Source organism: Scatophagus argus, chromosome 15, assembly GCF_020382885.2.
Source record: "Scatophagus argus isolate fScaArg1 chromosome 15, fScaArg1.pri, whole genome shotgun sequence".
In the NCBI taxonomy this organism is placed as follows: Eukaryota; Metazoa; Chordata; class Actinopteri; family Scatophagidae; genus Scatophagus; species Scatophagus argus.
In genome coordinates this window covers 21,338,663-21,357,060 of record NC_058507.1, presented here as the reverse complement: position 1 = coordinate 21,357,060, position 18,398 = coordinate 21,338,663, and the positions used below count along the sequence as shown (strand labels likewise).

The 18,398-nt window shown below is 40.1% G+C and overlaps 1 protein-coding gene across 1 annotated transcript in view; it reads right to left on the bottom strand.

Annotated features, from left to right (window-relative positions):
* syne3 (spectrin repeat containing, nuclear envelope family member 3) overlaps positions 1-14,378 on the bottom strand; it is a 44,278-nt gene extending 29,900 nt beyond the window's left edge. The window contains exons 1-6 of the mRNA XM_046412390.1: positions 14,222-14,378; positions 12,393-12,544; positions 11,577-11,749; positions 10,079-10,388; positions 3,381-3,536; positions 2,325-2,684 (exon numbers count right to left, since the gene is read on the bottom strand). Coding sequence (XP_046268346.1) covers positions 2,325-2,684; positions 3,381-3,536; positions 10,079-10,388; positions 11,577-11,749; positions 12,393-12,536 — 1,143 coding nt within the window. The 5' untranslated portion in view covers positions 12,537-12,544; positions 14,222-14,378. The remainder of the gene's footprint in view (positions 1-2,324; positions 2,685-3,380; positions 3,537-10,078; positions 10,389-11,576; positions 11,750-12,392; positions 12,545-14,221) is intronic.
* Between the last annotated feature and the right edge of the window lie 4,020 nt (positions 14,379-18,398).

Sequence of the window (18,398 nt, the reverse complement as noted above, 5' to 3'; positions counted from 1 at the left end):
GAATGTATCAAAATGTAAAGAAAAAAAAATCCAAAATGAAGGAGTGCAACCATGAATACCAAGAAAAAGAGAAGAGATGGAAATGTGAGATGAAATGTAACCGTGGAATTTTGAAGAGCATTTATTTATCAGTCGACTGCGGAAATAATCGGTTTCACTGGCAGCGTTCAATTGGAAAACATGATATTAGCCATTTTATGCACAAAACCCAAAGATAGGTTCACTGGCTATGTTGTCTCAATTGTCAGTCAATACATATATATTTTTTGAAGCATTAAATTGAAAAAGGTTGATGGAAACAGCACAATTTGAAAACATATTTAATTTTTTTCCCTTCTTCCTCAATTCTACTCCAAGAGAAGAAGACACAACGGTTACTGCTGTTGAAATCTTCTGGGATGTTCCCATGATGTGACATAACATAAAGAGTAAACAACTGTTTACGTTACCAGTTCTTCAGCTCTGTTTATTTTGTGTATATAATGTAACACGTTTTGTTTATTAAAGCCATGCTTATAGTATGACTTTTGGATAATGTGCCTGACAAAACTATGCTTTGTGTTCCCTAGTTTATTCACTTCAAACCTGTTGATGGAGAAGTTCCTAATTCACATTTTCTTTCATTTTTCTCTTTTTTTGCAACATGGCAAAAGTTTCCTTCAATTCATTTGACAGTTAGATAGAAACACAGCTACTAATTGACAGTTCCTAATAGACACTAAATGTAATTAAAATAATACAACTATTATGAAAAGAATACATGCCATAATAACAACAATCGGGCAAAATCTTTGACAGTAATCAAATTGTGTATACTGGTGCATTTGCCTGCGCTTAAGTAACCAGATGGTAGTTGGCTTTCTCCAGTGAACTTATTTTATGCAAATGAGAAATCTGGTGTTTGTTATCAGGGGTAGAAGACTGGTAAAACTTAGTTTCCCTAACTAGATTCCTCCTGAGGTATGCAGATGCAGATTCAAAAGACAGGAAAATAGTGGATGGATTGATATATTGATATATTGTCAAGTTTATAATAATTTACTCTTTGCACCTTACATACTGCATCCTACTGCACATACCGGTATGTCCATTGACTGTACTTCTGCTGCTATGACTGTGTGTGTGTGTGTGTGTGTATTTTTATTGTACATAGTTTTATCAGGATGCTGTACTTTTACTGCACACTGTGTGTGCCTGTTGTGGGTGTATGTGTATGGGTGTGTGTGCGTGTGTGTGTGGGTGTGTGTGTGTGAAATTATTGTCACTGTCTTACCTACATGTTTAGTTTTAGTTTTTAGTTTTTACTGCACATTGGAGACTGGTCAAACGAAATTTCAATTTTCTGTGCTAACCCCTGTTACATAGATCTTTGACAATAAAGTACACTTTGACTTTGACTTTGACTTTGAATTCTAAAAAGTCAGGGCTGTTAAAATAAGCCATGATTCCAAAAGAAATTTCAGGGTATGGAAGAAATCTGATACATGCGACGATTTACAGTAAATGTGTTCTCCAATTATTTATGTAACCTGGTTTCTCCGAGTAACCTGATTATTTAAGTGCAAGTAAACCCACTGATTGTCTCTCCCTCTTGTATGTAACGGTCTATCACCCAACCCTACCAACAAGAAGAAGAAGAAGAAGAATCAGCTTTGTTGACAGTATATGTATTTTTACATACACACACTGAATTCATCTTCTGCATTTGACCCATCCTTAGTGAACACACACATGCAACACCCTGCAAATTACATGCAGTGAAACACACACAGGAGCAGTGGTCAGCATCAAGCGCCCGGGGAGCATAATGGGGGGGGGGTTAAGTGCCTTGCTCAAGGGCACATCAGCCGGCACATCACTCCACCACACCCAAATTTTTCCTGCCCGTCCAGTGGGGGAATCAAACCTGTGACCCTCCGATCACAAGCAGCTTCTCCAGCCTCTAGGCCACAGCTGCCCCAGTGAGCAGAACAACTGTCCTATTGTACTTGACTGAGAACAAATCTAATGGCAGGAAGAGTACCTCAAATAAATGAGAGTCTTAAATTGCATCTTGTACACATTCATACATTACATTCACCTAATATTAACTTAATATCTCCTGAACTGTCGCTTAAAAGTTTATCCTGTCTCAGTTTATATTTTCAAGTTTTGTTTAACTGAAAACCTAATGAGAATTACATCCTGAGAACTTCACTTGGTTAGTTATTGGCCATAGTAAGTATGTCTTTTCTTCATCTAGACAATATTTCCACTGAACTTAGTGATACTGCTAATCTGTTTAACAAAAAAAAAAAAACAAAAAACAAAAAAAAAAAACTTACTGTATATTTCTTCCACTGGCCCACCATCTGCTCTTCAGTGCGTTCAGTGTGGTCCCCGGCCTCCCGGTTCCCCTCCAGTTCCTGGTCCAACTTGTGCATCATCACCCTGAGGCGGCCAATGTCTTCTCCCAGACGCTGGCACCTGGTTATGTACTGACTGTGGGAGTCCAGGCTGGAGCGCAGGCCCTCCTCGGCCTCACAGAGGCCCTGCCTCAGTCTCTGCCAGCCAAGTCTCAACTCCTCGGCCTCCTCCACCACCACCTCCGCCCCGGCGGGAGAGGTGTTAGCCCTCACTGCCTCTGCTACATTCTCAATATGCTGCAGGTTCTTCTCCTCGCCAGCCACGCTGTCATCCAGAGCCTAAGAATGTGTTGGTTTGCATTACAAAAGTACAGTTGGGAAAAAAAAACATATATAGACAAAAGCATTACAGCACTTTACACCACATTACACCAACAGGGACTTTAATGACATGGCATTCTAAATACATAGACAGCTTTGGTTTCTGTGGGAATTTTTGCCCATTCATGCAGTAGAGCATTTGTGAGGTCAGGAACTGATGTTGGACCAGAAGGCCTGGCATGCAATGTCTGTTTCAGTTCATCCCAGAGGTGTTCAATGGGGTTGGCATAAGGACTCTGTGCGGGCTACTCAAGTCCTTCACACCAAACTCATCCAACCATGTCTGTATGGAGCTTTGCTTTGTGAACTGGAGCACAGTCATGCTGGAATAGAACAGTGACTTCTCCAAACTGTTACCACAAAGCTGCAAACATATACCTGTCTTAGGTATACACCATCATTACTGTACTGCATCCAAACATTTATATTCTTTTGATGTTTTGCTGCAGTGTTACCGTTTACTATGAGATAATTAGATTTACTTTTCATTTGGTTGGTGCTTATAGAGTACGATTGTACATGTCTTACAGTTGAGAATATTTAGACTATTCTCCCTTTTTCACAGAACAAAATAACAACGGCAGGTTTTAAGACTATGAACACATCAACATAAAACAGCAACTCCCCAATTCTCTTAAAAACAGTGAGTCTCACTTGTAAGGCTTTGAGCTTGTTCTCAGCCGAATCCACCTTCTCCATTAGATCAGTTAGCTCCTTGGTTTTTGACACCAGCCAGGACTGGAACGTCTGAACGGAGCTTTGGTACCTCTGGTGCTCCTCAGCAATCTTCTGAAGCAGTGTCAGACGCTCCTAGCACAGCAGGAGACACACCTTGTGGTAATTTTTAGCATTGCGCTGTTCAAAATAAATGAACATCTTTCAGCACTCATCACAGACTTCACATTTTGTGTTCTCCTGTGAGACTCTCTGTTACTTCAGCGACATGATTCTTGAGAGCATGCTGAAATTTTAAACAAGTACACAGAGACTACCAAAAAGAACCAGTTCACATGTAGGGGCTGCTTCCAGGAAACATTATCCTACAAAACACAGCATTATTTAAATAACGACTGGAGTCAAACAGCTTTATCAGCAAACTGGTATAGTCAAGTGTAAACATGCCGTAGATTAAGGGTTTGCATATACTCTCAAAGTGACGTGTACAGATGTGTAGTAGACCTTTTTATACTACTTTATTCTACACATGCACATATGCATTCTGTAGCTTATTATAGTGTAGTACGTGAATGTCTAAACAGAGCATACAAATACATCCTCTGATGATGAAATTTATGTCATGCAGACCCTAGCGGACCCTCACAACAAGGCTAAGTGAGCACTCAGCTAAAACAAGTGCCAGGGACAGATAATGTACCTTTTACAAGTACAAGCATCCTCTGAGTAAAATGTGGCAACATTCTCACTAATGGAGCAATGTCTGGCACTGATGTTGGATGAAAAGGCCTGGCTCACAATCTCCATTCCAGTTCATCCCAAAGGTGTTTGATGGGGTTAAGGTCAGGGCTCTACGTGGGCCAGTCAAATTCTTCACATCAAACTCATCCAACCATTTTATGGATCTTGCTTTGCACAATGGGGCCTTCCCCTAACTACTACCACCAAGTTGGAAACTTAGCATTGTCCAGAATGTCTTGACATGCTGAAATATTAAGATTTCCCTTCACTGGAAGTAAGGGGCTGAGCCCAACCCCTGAATAACAGCCCCATCCCAATACTTTTGTCTATATAGTGTATATGACAGCTTGATTTCAAATAATAGTCTCTATAACATGAAATATTTATGACCACTGAAACAAAAACATAAAGGCTAGACACTACAAAGGCCACGTAGGAAAAACCGATCAATGGATTAATTAGTTTAAGTTTTTCAGTAATAATTTCCACAACACTACGCCTACACAACACTCATGCCTACTTCACCAATTTTGGAGTTTGATTAAGTTATCATAAATAAAACACATCCTGCAAATGTTTCAAGTTTCCAGTCTGCCAGAAGTTGGAAGGGTTATTTCACTGGAAAGTGGGATTTGGGAATGATTAGATTAAGATTCGATGTTCTAGAGCAATATTTGTTTTCATAGCCAGTACAACAGAGTCTTTCACACAGTCCCTTCCTCAGCCATTTTTTACTATGACATCCCAGCTCACAATGGGGTCAGCAAGACATTTTGTTCAGTTGGCAACAACTGGTAGTTCACTTTACTTTAATCGCACGAGTTTATAAAAAAAATCTGATTCGTAAATACTACTCTTAATCTTGTGATCAATTCTGAGGATGTCCTGTAAGTCAATTTCTTATAAATAATAACTATAACAACTTCTCACCAACCTATATATTTTATGTATTTCACTTTATATTTTAGAAATAAAATAATAATTTTCAATTAGTCCCGCTCAGTTATCCTCCCTGGATGTTTTCCTCTTTTATTGCTTTTATAAATGGAATCACAGTCTATATAATTTGGCTTTTTTTTTGGCAAAAATGTACAAAAAAAACCTCATTGTCAAAGTGAAAACAGATTTCTACAAAGTAATGTAATTAAAAATATCTAATGTAAAATAAGTGGTTGCATAAATATTCACCCCCTTCAAGTCAGTATTTAGTAGATGGATCTTTGACTACAACCACAACACTGAGTCTGTGTGAACACTGTGATTTCACTCCATTCTTCTTTGCAAAACTGCTAAAACTCTGCCAGGTTGCACAGTGATTGGGTGTGAACAGCCCCTTTCAAGGCCAGCCACAAATTCTCTGTTGGATTGAGGACTGGGCTTTGATACAGCCACTCCACAGCATTCACCTTGTTGTCTTTAAACCATTTCTGTGTAGCTTTCACTGGATGCTCCAGGTCATTGTCTTGCTGCAAAATAAATCCTCTCCTAAGTCATAGTTCTCTTGCAGACAGAAGAGACTGTCTGAGACTGTCTTCCAGAATTTCTCTATATTTTGCAGCATTCATTTTATTTTCTACCTTACATATGCCATATTCCTTCCATTTCTTAATGACGGATTTAACAGAACTCCATGGGATGTCCAGTGACTTGGACATTTTTTTGCATTAATTCCCTCTCTTATACTTTTTAATAACCTTTTGTTGGACTTGCTTGGGGTGTTCTTTTGTTTCCATGGTGTAACTGTAGGCAGGAATACTGATTAAACAGTTACTAGACCTTCCAGACACAAGTATCTCTACCGCAATCACTTGAGACACATTCACTGCACTCAGGTGATCACCATTTCACTAAGCATGAGACTATTAGCACCAGCTGGCTGGAGCGCTGCTGTATTAAGCTGCACTGGATTTTCAGAGTGACATCACATCCGTTAAAAACTGAGTTGGATACGTTCTGTTTGCCTCAACACAAGACGGCTCATTCCTAACATTATTCAGCCATTGTTGTTATAGTAACATTGGCCAGTTACAAGCAGCACCAGTTGGTAAACCACACATTACGCAGTATTTCACACCTAACAAGACCATAGCCATATGTCTATAGGCAGCAGTAAGTGTATATGGCTTATTAAATTGGACACAAAAAGGACAAAAGTCCAAAAAACAGGCTAAAGCACAGCTTTTATTTACAGTCCACGCTCTGGGCAGCCATCTTGGTATGCGAATTCGGTGTCCTCTGAGGTCGACTGAGTCGATGAGTCGGAATTCTGCCTTTGGGGGGCGTTTGAGTTGTCACTCCCGGCTTTAGAAGTCGAAAAACAACTCGGAAAAAGACTTAGAAGTACAAATCGAACGCAGGATTATGTCAATCACTTGGACGACGGATATTTATGCAACCACTTATTTTACATTACATATGTTGAATTAATTGTCATTACTTTGTAGAAATCTGTTTTGAAAATTGAATATTCACTCATCCCTATCATGAGCGCTAACAGATGTGTAAAGGATCATTTTGGCTTAAGACTGAAGTGGGCGTGTGGTCAAATCTGACTGACATTTGAAAGAGTCGTTTGAAAAGGGAAGAGGCAGAGCAGTCTCATTATGTGGCTCACAGAGGAGAAAAGTCATCAGCACGTACGTACATTAACACTCACTAATCCAGCAGTGTTTCTACTCTGAATACAAATTATTCCTATCTAGAATTCAGTAAACATTAATCTGCTATCACAGTTTGCAGTGTCTCGATCTGATTATAGATGCAGAGAAAAAATATCTGCACACTTTTCATTAACCTCAAATTTAAGTGCAGTTGTGTGGTCGAGGGATTCACTCACACTAAGAGTAAAGCAAAAAAGTAGACACGAGTTCAAGATTGAAATCCTCGCCGGTTATGTAAATTAAATGCTCGCTGATTTGTGGGCACATGCTGTAATGTTCACTTCAATTCAAAATGTCATCCGACATCAATTACAATGCAAATCCCATCAGCACACCCACACCATCATCTCCTCATGGAAAATATTTTAACCTTTAGACCACATGGCAACAACTACAGTTCCTGCTGATCCTTCACAAAACTTCTCAACTTAATCCACAATATGTACTGAATTTAGATGTACTTGTGTGTATACACGTGTGTGGTGGCGGGTAGGAAGCAAAGCACGAGAGCAAAGCAAAAATTATATTCTCTATTTCAAGCCACTCTTGCTGCAACTGCTGTTTCTCAAGCACTGTGCTTCCTGTTACAAAGAACTTGTTCCTTATTTCAATTAACATATTCCCTTTTATTTTACTCCAGGGGATTAACATGCTTTCATTTCAGGCTCCTTGTGCTATCTCGTCATGTGCTCTTGTTTTTATTCTGCACATAGTCTACCAGCTGATCTGGGTGCACTTCAACATAAACCACAAGCCAATTGTGACGGCCTTCCTGCTCTAGGTTCTGCTGTGTTTTCCCCTCTTGTTGTCTGTCTGTCTTGTCTGCTGTCTTGCAGGGTCTTGTGGGCGGAACGAATTACAGCAACTGGGAGCACCTGGCCAGTCTCCCAGGGGTGTATATAAGATCTGGCTGTCACAGTTCAGGTCTCTCCCATCCCTTCTGGCATCATGATTCTGTTTGGTTGGCTTTGGTATGGTTCATTTTTAGGTTTTGCACTTCACGACACCTCCACTCACCACATGGCATGTGAGCTCAGGTCGTGACACCAACGCATGACTTCTCCCTGTCTAACAACCACCACTGTTGATGAAAATCTATGCGATGTTGCTAAGGCTGGAATGCTGACAGGAGAGGTGGGGTTCCTTACTTTCTGACACACTGTTAGTTTGAATAAAATTACAGAATTCTCAGGGCTTGAGCATTGTTAGAAATATCTGGGATAGTGTAAGTACACAAATCAACTAAATATATAAAGGTCTAGTTATTTTAGACATTTTAACGTAGAAAAGATACATATTATATGTTTAACTACATTTTCTCTGACAACACCTACTGTGTGAACACTGTACAGCATCAAGACAAGACAACTTTATTCGTATAGCCCATTTTCACAAGCAGTTTGTCTCAAAGGGCTTAACATAACATGCATATGTGACACAACCGACTGCCCCTGGGACCCAGTCCTATCCGGGACCTCAGGTGTACCAGGCTCACTGCATGCCATCCATCCATCCATTTTCTATACCGCTTATCCGTCAGGATCGCGGGGGAGCTGGAGCCTATCCCAGCTGACTACGGGCGAGAGGCGGGGCTCACCCTGGACTGGTCGCTGGTCAATCGCAGGGCCAACACACAAAGACACCACACACTCTCACACTCACACCTAGGGGCAATTTAGAGTAGCCAATTAACCTAACGTGCATGTTTTTGGTATTGTGGGAGGAAGCCGGAGTACCCGGAGAAAACCCATGTAGACACAGGGAGAACATGCAAACTCCACATAGAAGGGCCCAGCCCGGGATTCGAACCTGGAACCCTCTTACTATGAGGTGACAGTGCTAACCACTGCACCACCGTGCCGCCCTCACTGCATGCCAATTGACAAAATTTGATCAATTACAAATTCATAAAGAAATGGCCGAGTTTCATCACAGGAGTGGTCGAGCTCTGGGTCTGACCGAAGCTGCTATGCATACTTTTCTAAGTGCATGTGCACGCTAAATGGTAAAATGTTAAATAGACTGCAACAATATAGCACTCTTCTAGTCTGACAAGTTCCAAACAAGCCAGCATTCCCCCCAACATGGAACAGCCACTGGGGGCAAATATGGGGATGGGTGTTGCCCAAGGACACACTGAACCACCAGTCTTCTGATTGGTGGTGCTACCTCTTGGTGGTTTTTCTGCCTCTGCCTGCTACTTTTTCGATCATGGAATGCATATAAGCAGTTTGAGTTTAAGTGTATTATTTGTCTTGTAAAACTCGATTGGGAAATTCTCCACTGAAATGAACAAAAGTCATATTTCCAAATGGATAAGATAAAAATAAACTGATATAATCAATCTATTATTGAAGTCAGTTATCAAACAAAACTGTTTGTTCGAAGTTTGAAGATTTTGAACATCTTTGGGTTACAGACCGTTGATCAGACAAAACCAGCAATTTGAAGACATCACTGTGATGGGCATTGTTCACTTTTTGTTGTAGTGAAAAATGTAATTGTAATATAGCTGTAGCAATTGGAATAATTGTTACTAGCAATAAGTCAGTTGTTACAATGACAAACAGATATGTGAACTTCACCCTGCTTGCAACATACATTTCAATGGACGTGGTGAAATAAATCAACTGTTACCTAATGTCCACTTATTCACTGCACACAGGTGACATTTTGAGCATCACCAGATGTGAATATGTATAATAAGCATCCACAAAGGGAGGTTTAGACATATATGCTTTGTCTATGCAACGTATGCTATCTTAATGTCACATTAAGCTGAGCTCAGATTCTGAATTCCGTGGACACTGGTCTCTTGCAGTGTTTTGCTCACTTCTGGTTCAGCACCTGTCCAGTTTGGTTTGTTTAAAGCGTTTGTACTGAACCAGTTTCAGCTTTGGTGTCGCTGCTGTTCACAGACTCTGAGTCATGCATGAGCAAACAGTTCTGTTTTTGCTGGCTGATGTTTAGAACTGGATGACCTTAAGCCAGAAAGGATGAAACCATACATGGTACATGATTATGTACGATGACGTCTAGGGAGTACAAATTCATTTCATTCAATTCAATTATCTTGGGTTACAACTGAAAAAACAAAACTGTAGGATTGTGAAGTCTCCAAAAGCATGATGTCCTGTGCAGCCCCTTCTTTTATACACATATTTCAATGGCTCTGAGCATATGCACACCTAGTGTCTAAGTACTAGCATGTTGCAGTTGAACAGAACACCAGAAGTGCAGTGCAGTAGAGTCTGACAACATAAAAAAGCAACTGACCTCGGCTCTGTCTCTGACATCATTGTAGGCCTCCTGCAGCCTCTCTTGGGCCTGGGGCTCCACACTAGGGTCCTGGGTTCTGTTGTGCAGTGCAGCAGCCTCGTCCAGCAGCCTCTCGAGCAGTGTGGCCTGGCTGTGGATGTCGCTCACCACCACCCTCTGCTGGTCCACCTGCCAAAGCTTCTCTTTTAGCCCCAGTTGAAGCTCCACCCTGACATCCAGGCTGCGCTGCTGCCTCATCAGCCACAACTCAAACTCGTCGTAGGCCTTCAGGTATTCGCTCCAGTGGAGCCACACCCACTCGATCCGACTGAGTGTGAGAATAAACACATAAAGACAAGTTAGACAAAGCACTCTGGGTCTTGTTAACCAGAGACTGAAGACTACATGCTGTACATGTACATCTTTTAACTGCGATCACATATTGTCATCTACTGACAGATCTAACAAGTCTGTATTACCTCCGTGATAACCATTGTTGATAGTATAGCATAGTGCACATAGTATAGCCGTGCCAGAAAAAGGGCTTGTCCAGCTAGGTGTTATACTTGCGACTACTGAGGAGTTATTTGACCCAGGAATGAATACCAATTGTACTCTTTCCCCCCCGAAGACCAGATAAAAGATGTTAGTGGGTGTTATTACTCATTCTATAAGTCGCTTTGGATAAAAGCGTCTGCTAAATGAAGTGTAATGTAATGCCACGTAATGTCACTGGGTATTTTGTGCGAAATGGGTATTAAAAATCCATTCAGTTCGTTTAAGAATGGGATATTATTTCTCTTGCTACTTACTTATTCACCTAACTAAAGAACAAACTATTTGCTAAGCAAAGCAACTACAATCAAAATAAAGTCACAAGCCACCAGTCACAAGCCACAGATAATGTGCAAACCAAATGTGTCACCAACACACTGATATGTGCCTGATGAAACACTAGGCCCGTGTCAAAACACAAAAAATTTAAGAAGTGACTCACAGATAAAACGATACATAATTATATTCCAAAAGGAGATACTTCAAATTGGTTTTCAGTCATTTCACCTTCTTTGAAAACTTCCAGATGCGATACACACAATGCTAAAAAAAATTAATAAACTGAACAATCAGTCTCTTCATTATTTAATTTCTTTCAGTCATTAATCGACAAAATAATAAACCAAATATTCACTGGTTTCAAACTCCGCAGTGTGTGCATTGTTTTCTCTGTTCTGCATCACTGTGAACTGAGTATCTTTGAGTTTTGGACTGTTGGTTGGACACAGCAAAGACATCTGAAACTATTAATGCTGTATGTATGCTTATGTATGTATGTATGCATATGTCTTTTCAGCATCTGTGATGGTTCAGGTGTGGAACACCACCTGAAAAACTAATTCAAAGCAGAGCATTAACGGCTGAACGTAGCCCTCAGGACAAACTAACCAGAAACATCTATGAATGGCAACACACACTGCACACCTGCCGCAACCTGAATGAGCAGAGAGTCAAGCAGCACCTGTGACAGTGGATGATATAGGTGCAGGTCTCCTCCCACAGGCTTTTCAGGTCTTTGAGCTTAGCGTGGGTGTGGTTCTTCAGCTCTTCATCTCCGCTCTGCAAAAGCTTTTCGGCCGCCACCAGCGCCATGTCCATCTTCACACGACCTTCATGCTGTGACTGATTGATTTTCTACACGTTCAGCAGGACACAGGGAGTAGCACTTAAGTCTATACCAAATGTAAACATGGCGTACCTGTAGATTTAGCATTGCAAAATATCTGCACCAAACACAATATCATAATCTAACATAATAATGTTAATAACATCTTTATTATCCTCATTGGGTTTTATTTTGTTCATTACACTGAACAAATGTGTCTCCACTAAATATAATCTAGTGTAAACACATTGTGAATATAAAAAGATTTAAAATATGCAATACACTGAAAAATGAGGACTTGTATGCACTATATCAAAGGGCACTAATTATATACTTTCAAATCATAAAATTATTTTATTCATTTAAGTGTCAGACTCTCTGGCTTCTGATGGTTTTGTATTAGGACTGAAATGAGTTTAATGTACAATATGGCACTGGATTGACATATTTTGTTTTACTTTTTCAATTTTTGCATGTCTGTGTCCATGATGTCTTGTCACATCATTTGCATATGTAGTAAAACCACATGAAAACTTGGTCACATGAAAAGCCTCCCAACCGTGTCCTGCTCTGACCAGAACATGCAGTAATCTCCGATCTGGATTCAAATGACAGAGTACTAAAGCAGCAGCAGGGGTCAGAGATGGAGGGTCAAAACAGTGAATCGGGTACCTCTGTTTCTCTGAGTCGAGCCTCCAGGGCATCACGGGACCCCTGTGTGTTGTCACTGGCCCTCAGTCTCTCCTGGATGGCACGCATCCAGGAATGGGCCACCTCCAGGCTCTCCCTGAACTCCTGCTGCTCCTGCTGAGTCATGACCAGTCCTGGGCGTTAAAAGGAGAACAGCAGTCAGACTCTGTATCAGCATCTGTATGACTAAGTCCAGATGATACACAATTTGTCAGTGGTCATGCAGCTTCCACAGGGTCATAGGCACTGCTTTTGCTAATTCCACCGCTTTCAGGACCACCATGGTCGGGTTGTGAGGATTACCGTACATGGCCAGGAAAAAATAATATTAACCCTGCTGCACAGTATTTTTATTATTTTTCATTTTTATTGCTGAACTGATCATTCCTTTGTAATTTATGATGTTTATTGCAGATATGTTTCTCTCTCTCTCTCTCTTTCATCCTCTCTGTCCTGTCTACCTCTTCTTCCGCCTCCTTCACCCAGCCGACTATCAGCAGGATGGTTCTCCCTTGTGAGCAGGGTCCTGCTCAAGGTTTCTTCCTGTTAAAAGGGAGTTTTTCCTTGCCACTGTCTGCTTGCTCTGGGGTTCAGGCTCTGGGTCTCTGGAAAGCATCTAGAGACAATTTTGATCGTATAAGGTGCTATATAAATAAATTGATATTGAATTGAATCATAATTCCTATACAAAGTGTCACAAGACAAGCAGAGACTGTTTTTGTCCTCCTCCTGTAATACTTAAGGGTTACATGTACATATATTTCTGTGCATTTCAACAACACAGAAATGGAAAAATTCCAGGAATTCCATCAGCTGTATTAAGGCCAGTAAGGTATAGTGCAGGAACTCAGTGTGCCCTGCAGCTAGTAGGAAAAACACTGAGAGAACATAAAAGTGACAGTAAAACAGTTGAGAGGGAGGAGTCCTGGCCCTCCATGAGCACTAAGAGGCACCACATCATTTCTTTGAGGGAAAATAAAATGCAGGCGGCATGAGCCATTTTCCTGAATGACTCATTTCTCCCCGCCACAACATTCCTTCTACACAATATGCTTGTTTTTACTCAGGCTCTTAAAGCTTGGCGATGCTTTAACTCCCTGTTCTCAGTGAAAGCTAATGAAACAAAACTCTTCAAAACTTTGTAAAAACTGTGCATTTTGTCATTATTATTAACATCTTATCCGACCACTAAATGTACTGAAAAACGCTATTTGTCCAGAGGGGACAATGCACAACAGGGGGGGCTGTAAAACCGTGCCACGATAGCTTACAGCCCTGCACATTTGATACGAGCTGAGCCACTTTTAGGTTCAACTGCGAGTCTGCAGTCTGTTTATGGCAAGCGAAGCTCCTCCCTCAGTTTGACAGCTTGCAGAGTAAACTCGCATTAACACTAACTTAATCCATTTCACCCACGCGTGCCGGTGACGGCAGCAATATTCACTCTTGTTTGCTTGCAGTGCTAACTGCTGTTACTGCTCTCCTTTTTTAATTCAAAGACGCTTATGAATCTTTAAACATACGTTAAGTTAGCATGACATGACGAGTAAGGGTCGTTAGGACCACCCCAGTTTACGGCAATAACCCTGGCTATAATAGACACGGAATCCCTGTGCGAAAGAGTTAGCTTTAGCCTAAGACATCCGCAGCTCAGTTTAGTACAGTAATCTTAATGTGGAGCTGTTGTAAGCACGAGAGGCTACGGGAAGTTACCGTGTATGTAGGCAGAGGTATGCCTGTTATCATTAAGATAGCTGAGCAATGGTGCAGCTTTATGCTGTTTGTGGCTGTATGAGAATAACAACACTTACTGCTCTGTGTTCATCAGGTGTGAGAAGCCGCTAGTGTGAACACTGTCCTTCTGTGTTGTGTACAGTGAAGTTATGGCTGGCAGGAAGTTGAGCCGAGGCCGACGGGGGCTGGAGTAAAAATACAGCCTGCCATGTTACCTTCAAAGACGTCTGTAAATTGCACCACGATGCAATACAACACAGTCAGCAATGCAGCTTTCTTTTATTACCAAACAAAATCGGTGCACAGGAGTCTTGCAGCTTATACAGAAATTGCCTAAACATCTTACTCTGTGCTCGAATGTAATTAAATTAAATAACGGAATAATAACCGATGTAGCTAACTAAAAACTGAAGTGATGAATTTCATAGTTTTCTTAGAATGAAACAAAGTACTGTATGTACTTATTCAATTTTAGCACAAGCAGAATATGTTAAAGCACCATTTGTAGTATTTTCCAACAAAACTGCATTTAAAAAAAACCCTTTACCACAATCTATTTTTACTGAGGATTCATAAATCCATATAAAGTGCTCATATTTTCTTGTCAGTTAAGTCAAGTTCTCCTGTAAACCAAGACATGTCTTCAGGTTGTGATGTGGGCTTTCAACAGATCTTGTTAATCTTTGATATTTCATAGTGTAGCTCTCACCTGAAATGGGGAAACATACAAATGTTTCAGTTATTTGTAAACATAATTATTCATGTTATGTTGATTTTCTACTCAACTCTTACATGGGAGGAAACAGCTGCCAAAATAAACACAAGGACATACAAACAGTAGACCACAAAGGCTTTTACTGAATATATTTATTTATCAAAAGCCTGTATATTGGCTATTTTTTCCTCTGTTTAAATCTATGTTCAGCTGATAGGGTACTGTGTTTAAGTATTTGTAACTCTTTCAATTTACACTCTGCTTGTGCTGCGTTTTCCTCTTGGTGTATAACAGTGTTTCCATCTGCACTTGAACACCTCATCAGATCAGGTTGAACCAGAAGAAGAAATCCAGAGCAACTGCTGACACATCCCTGATTCAAACCGCAGGGCGCGTCTCGGAAGAGTGCTCCTATTGGTAGAAAGAACAGCAACAGTTCCCACCCAGTTTCTCTTCTGTCTGTCTGAATTTATTTTAGGATTTAAAAATATATAAAAGGAAAAAAAAAAACACTTAATGAAAAGGATCTTTTAAATGATTAAATCACCATTGTGAACATTCTGTGCCAGTGAGTAATATTAGTTTGCCTTCTTTAAATATGTTAAATTGCATGTTAATTGCTGGTGTTTATATTGTGTTAACTGAACTGAATTCACTGAATTCCCACTCACAAATCATTGGCTACAAATTATATATTTTATCAGCCAATTACAGACACCAACAGCATACAGTATATACCCCGACACAAAGGAGGTGAATGGAGTTTAGTTTTTGGTGTAACACTGAAAATGAACATTAGCAACATGTCTTCAAAGTCAATGTCCCTGTTACTAATGAGAAAGTCTGTTTTCTTTTAGCTACTTTCTTTCTTTAAATCTATGGATCTCTGGAGAAACTTTATATCTCAAAATGTTGGCAGATAAAAACTAAAATGCGTGAAGCTGTATATAATCCAGGAAAAAACAGGATTTGTAATATGGATGAACTGACCCCGAGTGAATTTAATCTATTGTCATCTTTTTGTGTCTCAAAAACAACAAAAAGACAGGAATTTACTGTGAAATCTACCGTTAAACATCATGGAATTTGACATTTTTGCGTATACCAATATATAACTGCCCTCCTTCTCTTTCCAGTCACGAGTCTTCTTCCTTTTCCATGGAAATCAGAAACCCTCCTAACAGACGTCTTATTCTAACAGCAGCTGCCCTGCAGCCAAACTAAAGTTTATGCAAGATCAAGGAGGAACTGAATAGAAATGTCTACTGCTTTATTTAGCGTCAGCCTAGCTTTAGTTTACTAGATTTAGTTATATTTGAATGAAATGAACTACAAACTGAATGATTTTGACATTGGGGACACGTTTTTTTTTAAACCCTACACATAATGCAATGGCCTATTTTGAACAGAAAAAAGAGCTGAATTACTATTTGAAAGTGGTAAATACAGTTTTAACTTTTATTTCAGTCTATCTAATTACTTTTGATACTGAACTGGTTTCATCAGTTTTGACCACGATTACAAAGAGACTTGGAAACTTCAGCAGCAAAGAGAAACTGTAAGTGATTAAAGGAAAAAAAAAAGAGAAAAGGCTTCAGTAAATTCTAAAAACAAAGACAACCTTTCTAACTTACCCGAAAGATCACCTCACTTGTGACTAAATCAACATCAGCCTTCACTATGAAATTCTCCCTCCGTGCAGAACAATGCAGTGACATCAGACAACCTACCTCAATTATCATAATTATGTATAATTATCAGTTATGATGAACTTATTACTGATATGAACTAACCCTATTAAAATCACATTTAATCTGATTAATAAAGGCATATAATTATGGATAATGTGCTTTTTAAGACTATTATGATTATGACACATTGTAAATGAAGATACAGATAAAAAAAAATGTATCTGTGAAGAGGTGGCTATGGTAGCTCTTTCAGCCCTGTGTCTGCAAAACTCTCTCTCTGAGTCTTATGTTGTTTCAAAAAGTTCCAATGGACACTTTTCAAAGGAAATAATTATTGGAAATGACTTGTCTTTTTATTCATATATATATATATATATGAATATAACTGGCTTATATCAAATGCATAAATAATCAATTCTGATATCAATAATTGCGACATAAACAGTGTAAAATGTATACATGTAACAATAATATGACATAATTATGAAAAAAATATACTAACCCCGTCACATTTGGAAAACCACTCAGGAACGTCTCAAGGTCAACAACAGCGGCCTGCAGACTCAGATTCCAACCTGACTGAGAATCTGTCTGATGCACTGGAATAAGCCAAATCCACCCTCACAACTCAATGCACAAGACCCAAAGGATCCACCATTCTGATGCTGATAACCACAAAATACCACCAGAGGTCGTGTATCCTTTTCCCAGGTCAGAGTTTTCTTTCTATCTATCTATCTATCTATCTATCTATCTATCTATCTATCTATCTATCTATCTATCTATCTATCTATCTATCTACCTACCTACCTACCTACCTACCTACCTACCTACCTACCTACCTACCTACCTAGCAAGCTGCTCCTCATGGTGCACGGAAGGTTTCACCCAAGTCCCGCACAGTGAGACTGTACGCTAAGTGGAATGAGGGAGTCGAGTCGAGTACTAGTGAGTATCAGAGCCATTGTCCTGGATGAAACAACAAAGATACAGGAATACATCAGGAAGATGGCCCTCAGAGATGAACTGCTAAGTGAGATGAGGGGGAAGAGGGTGAAACATCATAGATCGAAAAAGTGGCTGATATCAAGAAATCCTACCAATGGCTGGAGAAGGCTGGATTGAAGGACAACACAGAAGCGCTAATCATGGCAGAACAAGAACAGGCACTAGAGCAATAGAGGCTGGGGTCTACCACACCAGACAGGACCCCAGGTGCAGGCTGTGCAAAGATGCCCTCAAGACAGTTCAGCACATAACAGCAGGGTGTAAGATCATGGCAGGAACAGCATACATGGAGGGCCTTAACCAAATGGCTGGCATAGTATACAGGAGCATCTGCACTGAGTCAAGTCAAGTCAAGTCAACTTTATTTGTATAGCCCATTTTTACAAGCAGTTTGTCTCAAAGGGCTTAACATAACATCAGCAACATCCTCTGCCCTTCGACCCTCACATCGACTAAGGAAAAACTCCCAGAAAAACCTTTAACAGGAAAAAATGGAAGAAACCTCAGGGTGAGCAACAGAGGAGGGATCCCTCACCCAGGACGGGCAGACGTGCAATGGATGTTGTACAGGCAGGAAATCAATTAACAACATGAGAAATGACATTACTGAAAAGATAAGCAAAACAAAATCTCAACTGTTTAGTTTCACTTTTTGCTACCACCTCAATATGATTTTAACATTTCACAAGTTATAAGAAAATTATAATAATGAAAATTATAATGAACTGCTGTAACATTCATGTATTCTTTTTTTATGTGATGTTGAGAATCACTATCATATCAGTTCGATTTCGGCCCGTAGGGAGAACCACCCCGCCCATAGTCGGTACACAGAGGAAT